Here is a 6,575-nt window from a genome sequence, read left to right as displayed (position 1 = left end):
AAAAGCATTCGATTGTATTTTATATTCATACTTCATGAGCTAAAGCATCTTAAATGAATCTAAGCGATTTAAATAGACTGCTCAAGATTTTAAATAGCCCTAGAATTGTTTATAAAATATACATTTCAATAAATCGGTTAAAATATGTTTGAATTTACATTTATGTAAGCATATTAAAATATATTAGTTACAATCCAATATGTTTTAATACTTAACTTTTTAGTGTTTGTAAGAATAAAATATGCAATTTCTTGAAATACTAATAAGATGTTTCTAATGTTTTGTACATTATGTATGTTAGATTAGAGATTTGTATATATCTTTCTCAGTAAAAATACTAAATAATTTGAAATGTAGAATTAGCAGTTGGTATAAGTTTACCAATATTTTAAAACTACTTTTCACTAATTATTATAAACAAGAATTAAAGAGATTTAAACTGTTTTGGTGATGTTTAGCTCTAATGAAATTAAATTTAAACAAATTTTTGTAGAAAAATACCATATGTGTTTATCCGAAGAAAGCTGATAGAAGTTACATTTGTTTATAATTAGCTATTAGAATTTTAAATTTAAATATGCCTGAGAAGAATTTTAATCTTGAAGAATTTCTAAATGTACCAATGTTTGGGGACAAAAATATTAGTTTCTAATTCTATATCAAGGTTTGGTGTCATTGTTAACTTATAGTTCTTCTAATGTGCTGTTAAAATACTTTAAAAAAAAGCATTTTGAATAAAGAAAATTTTAGTGAATAAATTACTGACTACATTTAGCAGAACTTTGTTTCTATGAACCAAAACTTTAGAAAATTTATTTAAGAATCTGTAAACTAAGAAAAATATTTTGTAAGATATTATTTGAAATGTAGAATTACCAGTTGGTTTAATGTTAGCAATATTTGAAAACTACTTTTCACTAATTATTATAAACAAGCATTACAAAGAAATTTAAACTGTTTTGGTGATTAAAAGTAGTTATTTTTAACTCTAATGAAATTAAATTTAAACAAATTTTAGTAAAAAAAATAGCGTATTTGTGTTTATCTGAAGAATGCTAATAGAAGTTACATTTGTTTATATTTAGCTATTAGAATTTTAGATCTAATATGCCTGAGAAGAATTTTAATATTGAAGAATTTCTAAATGTACCAGTATTTGGGGATAAAAATATTAGTTTCTAATACTGTACCAAGGTTTGGTGTCATTGTTTACTTAAAGTTCTTCTAGTGTGCTGTTAAAATACTTTTAAAAAAAGTATTTGGAATTAAGGAAGTTTTAGTAAATAAATTATTTAATTGAGCACTTATTTTAGAGATTGTTGACTACATTGATCAGAACTTTGTTCATATTAACCAAAACTTGAGAAAATTTATTTAAGATCCAGATAACTAAGAAAAATATTTTTTAACATATTTTTTGGGAAGTAAAACAATTTTTTTTAATTTTCATTATTCCAATGACAAATTAAGGTAGGTGTTGATAAATTAGTATTTTAGTTTCAGCCATGAGTCTTAATGTCTGTTTATTTTTCAGGCATCAAGCATGATTTATGTTTGTTGTGTTCTCTTGTGTCGAGGGAACTATGATGATAATCACAAGGTATTTCGTTTCGTTTCCCCCAAGACACACAACTGCAGCAATTGTGGTGTGATTCATTTATGCAAAAAACATTTAAAATTTGTATTTAACTTCTAACTAAGAATATTTGTTTAAATTTATAATGATTTATTATTATGTTTAAATTAACAAGGATTATCACTTTTAATGCTTTCCTAAAGTAGATTGTTTTTCATCACCCCTTTTAAAAATAAATATATAATTATTATTGTGAATTGTAAAATGATTTATAGGATGTCTTACATCAAGACTTTTAAAAATAAATATTTAATTATTATCATAAATTGTAAAATGATGAATAGGAGTGTCATAGGAATTTAAAGCTTCAATTTAATCTAATGTTTTTAAAGTTGTAAAAATGTATTGTAAACAATAGTCTTTGTTTCATAAACTTCTTGTTTACTTTCAAAACTTTACTTAGTTTTAATTATTGGGTGATGTAATGCAACTACTTTGAATTATTTACATTATATTTTGTGGTACATCTCATCAGAAACTGCAATTTTAAGAAACTACAATTTTGTTTTTACTAGTATATATTTCTTAATATCCCATAAAAATAGTTAAAAGCCCCATAAGTACGAGATATTTGTGTGTTTTTCTTAAAGGAAAATTTAATTGGCAATTTACTTATAACTCCAGATTTAATTTATAATATAGAATAGTATTTAAAAAATAAGTGGAAAATTTAGATTATGTAAAGACATTTTTTATATCATTCAATATTTTATTTAATTTACTATACTTCTTCATTTCCTTCTTTCGGATAATTAAATTTCTCAAAATCAACAAATTTTTAAAATATGTTGTTACAAGAGCAAAAGTGTCGGATAATTTGAATGGTTCATATATGGTAAAGTATTTAACTACTATACAATCATTAGTAATTTACTGTGTTACTTTTACATGCATATTCGAAAAAGATAGTTTCATTAACATGAACGGAAAACTACTGTAAGTAAGCAAATATTTTCAATTATCCATGAAATTTTTTACCAAATTTTTGTTTGCTCGCTGGGGTTATGTTTTAAAATAAAATGTTTGGAAATTTGGTCATTTAAAAATATACGACATTTACAATATGTTTTCTTCAGAAGTATAGTAATCTTGAAATTGCAAGTAATGCTATAATTTAATAAGTAAAAATTGCATTCATTATTTATATTGGTGTACCTTTTATGCTCCTGTTATTTTATTAAGGGAAGAGATAAACAGATAATTTTTGGTCAGTATATAAATTTGATATATTATGGTAGAGCTATGTAGATATCTTGCATATGTCTTGTATGTTGGGAATTTCAATCAGAAAAAATTTTGGCCTTTGCACCCATGATTATAATGATATTAAATTGATAAAGTAAAAATTTTCCATGGTTCCAAATTTTTGTTTGCCGTTATGTTTTAAAATAAAATGTTTGGAAATTGGGACATTTAAAAATATATGACAATTACAGTGTTTTCTTCAGAAGTATAGTAATCTTGAAATTGCAAGTAATGATATAATTAATGATATATGCTTTAAAGTAAAATTTTTAAAAATGTTATTTGCTTTTGTATATATATTTTCTCTTTACTGATTCAAATAAAGCTTTTGTTCTATATATATGTTTGTGTCATTATTAAAGCATCCTTATACTTTATGATAAAATTAATCTTCATATACTTAAATACCTCATTCATAATGTTCTAGTCTATATCATCAAAGAAATGATTCAGCTTATTTAATAAGTCATATTAAATCATTTTTATCACATGTATGCAAAACAAAAGAACATAGAAAGAAATTAGAGGGACAGATGTTAATTTGTCAGTTTACTGCAGTAAATAAAACAATTTCAGAATAATTATATATATTTGCTATAAATATTCCAAAGGTTTATAAATGATAAAAATGTTTATATTTTTTTACAGAATTTTACGTTAAGTGTTCTTTCCAATAACATTTTATTTCCTTGAATGTAATGTTAAGTACTAATTTTCAATTCTTAAGAAAATATTTCTATTTTTAATCAATTGATATTTATTTAATATGATTGATTACTCTTAAAATAGCTAAAAATTGAAATTTATCCTTAAAAAAATGTTTGGATAAATCTTATGAAAATAACCAAAAAAACATCTTTGAAAACAAATCCAAAATTTCTTACTGCGTTAATTTACTTATTTTATATCATGATTTTTTCTTCTTTTGATTCATTTTAAATTTATTATTTTAAGGCAAAGGCTATATATACACAATTATTCAGATCATAAAAAAAATTTGGATTCTTATTTTCAGCTTTTAAAAATGAAAGAAAAAACAATAAGACTAATAAGGAATCGACTATCTGGCCACATGCGGCCCGCAAACCCTCAAAGTGCGGCCCGTGGCAGCAGTCTGAACAAAATGAAAAAAAATTTTTCGTTACATCGTTAATACAATGACTTTTAAGTACAGTTATTGCAACCCAATTTCATGAAGTTTCTGATTTTTGAAAGTGGCAAACGCTTTATTTGCGCAAAACTTCATAGCAAATCTAAATGACTTTTGATCCTTTTTTCGGCAGTTACTTCTAAGCATTTCCGCATGGTTTTTAATCTTTCGATATTTTAACGCGATATTATTACGAATCGCGAGTAAAGATTCGCCAATTTAGATAACCATTTTTTGACGTGGTTTATTTGTGGCGATTTCATTGCAAATCAAATTATTTTTCAATCGTTGTTTTGGCAATTATTGCTACACATTTCTACAAAGTTTTTAAAGTTACGATATTTTCATACGCTATAGCGACACTTTAATTTCGAATCCCACATTTAAATGATTCCCTTTTTGTCGCGCTTTTTTTACGCCGATTTCATTATAAACATAAAAGGATTTGGATTGTTTTCTTGGTAGTTATTACTACTCTTTTTCCCGTGATTTAAAAAAAAAATCTGATATTTTTAATGCTAGTCAAACAGCACGCGAGTTTTGAATCGTGCATTAAAATAATTACTTTTTAAGCTCTCTATTTGTGCCGATTTTAACATAAATTTAAGAGGTTTTTCGAAAGTGTTTTTTTTTCTTTCCCATTATTGTGATTTAGAATATCCCGGTATTTTAACATAATTTTACAACTCATGAAATTCGATTCTGTTTTTTTTTTTTTTTTTTTTTTTTTTTTTTTTTTTTTTTTTTTTTNTTAAAAAGTAATTACGTATCTTAGCGAAATCGACACCTTCATGAAGAGAATAAAAAAAACGAGTCCATAGTTTTTAATTATTTCAATTTATCTAAATTCTTTTTCTGATAAATTGATTCTGATTTTCTGATTCCTTTTTTTTTCTAAATAATCAGTTTTGCAGTTTCTCAGTTTAAACATTTAAAAGTATTCAATTTTATGCAAAGATATTACAAGGTTAACTGACAAAAAGAATTTAGTCCCTAGAACAATGATGTTTGGATAACAACTACTACCAACGATTGCTGCCAACATGTCTAAGTATTTTGGCATGCGGCCCTTCATTGTTCGATCTGCTTTTTCATGTGGCCCTTCACTCAAAAAGGTTTTGCACCCCTACCCTATAGTGAAGTGAAGCTAACCTCCCTAAATTGCACTATTCTTGCTTCCATAGCAACGGATGGCCTCAGACTTCGTGGTGGGGGGAGTTCTTACCGTGGACAAATTATACATAGCACGCAGATCTAAAAACATTGAGAATTAAGTAAAACTTACCAACTAAAGGATCATTGATTAATCTGATGCAAGCATACGCTGCACCCGGAGCACTGTACTGTAATTTTGAACAAGAAGAGTTACAGACCACTTCAAAACCTTCACTGGGTTCAACCTGAACGTAAACGTTGCAGTCAAACTGAAACAAGAGTGCTTTTCTTAAAGAGCTTCTCAACTACTACATACAGGAAAATATATTATATAGAAAGATTGCATTAATAGCACATCATATTTTAACATGTAGTATTTTAATAATATGGGCTGAATAATTCTGAGAAAACTAAATGGAAAAAATAGGTTTGAAATTTTTTTCCTTTTCGTTTCATAATTGAAATCGAAGAAAAGCATATTTTATAGTGATTCTGCAAGCTTTTATAAACTATAGGTTCTGAGGATCTCGGACATTCAAATTTCAGAGTGCCATTTTAGGAAAAAAAACAGGTCCTCATTTAAAACAATACTTTAATATATTTAAAATAACAACATAGATTTAAAATAATTAAGTTCTGTGGATCAGCGAATAGAACAGCAATGATCATCTGATGATTAGGACTGGGCAATAAATCGCAAACTATCAATTTAATATATACATCGCCATGGCTATATAGTTGCTGTAGTTTCTTGCAAGCATCGGAATTGTGATTTAAGTCGCCGACATAAGATGATTGTGATTTAGCGATATAACATGCGAGGATTTCCACTGACAATTTTGATTTCATCTAGCTACGAAGATTTTATCTTGATAGGAAAACTATGACGGCTTCGTGATGTTGAATGGCAAAGAGCGAATTGCATCAGAAGTCACGACTTTGTACGAGAGTTGAAATGTAGAACACAATGCATCGTTTTTTGATGCACCCTTTTTCTTCGGGCTTTCACATTTCTTGAAATAGCTCTATAAGAAACAATTTCAAACATACTCTTGGAAGAAAAAAAAATTGATGACTAGAGCTGTTAGGTAAGAAAAGAAATCTCATTAAAAGGAAGAGATAAAATAAACAATATATTCCAGGGGCGACCAACCTGAGGCTCACGAGCCACATGCGGCTCTTTGAAGGATTATTTGTGGATCTCGATAAATGCACCCGAGTTCCCTTTTAATTTTTGTGCTATTATATTTAAAAAAAATTAAATTATTATCATTCCGTATGTGTTTCAAAATGTTTTTCAAATTACTGACAACAAATATTACTGGCAAACACTGAATTTACAATTGTAGGGGGAAGATAAAATAATATCTGACTTCTCACAATGTATAT

The 6,575-nt window shown here is 26.7% G+C and overlaps 1 protein-coding gene across 1 annotated transcript in view; it reads left to right on the top strand.

The window, feature by feature from the left end:
* The window catches only part of LOC139426595 (uncharacterized), a 7,433-nt gene extending 1,293 nt beyond the window's left edge, over positions 1-6,140 (top strand). The window contains exons 2-3 of the mRNA XM_071185904.1: positions 1,535-1,600; positions 6,063-6,140. Of these exons, the coding sequence (XP_071042005.1) occupies positions 1,535-1,600; positions 6,063-6,140 (144 nt within the window). The remainder of the gene's footprint in view (positions 1-1,534; positions 1,601-6,062) is intronic.
* The last annotated feature ends 435 nt before the right edge of the window (positions 6,141-6,575 follow it).

Source organism: Parasteatoda tepidariorum, chromosome 9 (assembly GCF_043381705.1).
Source record: "Parasteatoda tepidariorum isolate YZ-2023 chromosome 9, CAS_Ptep_4.0, whole genome shotgun sequence".
Classification (NCBI taxonomy): Eukaryota; Metazoa; Arthropoda; class Arachnida; order Araneae; family Theridiidae; genus Parasteatoda; species Parasteatoda tepidariorum.
The sequence above is the reverse complement of the archived record's forward strand: the minus strand, read 5'-3'. Positions and strand labels throughout refer to the sequence as shown.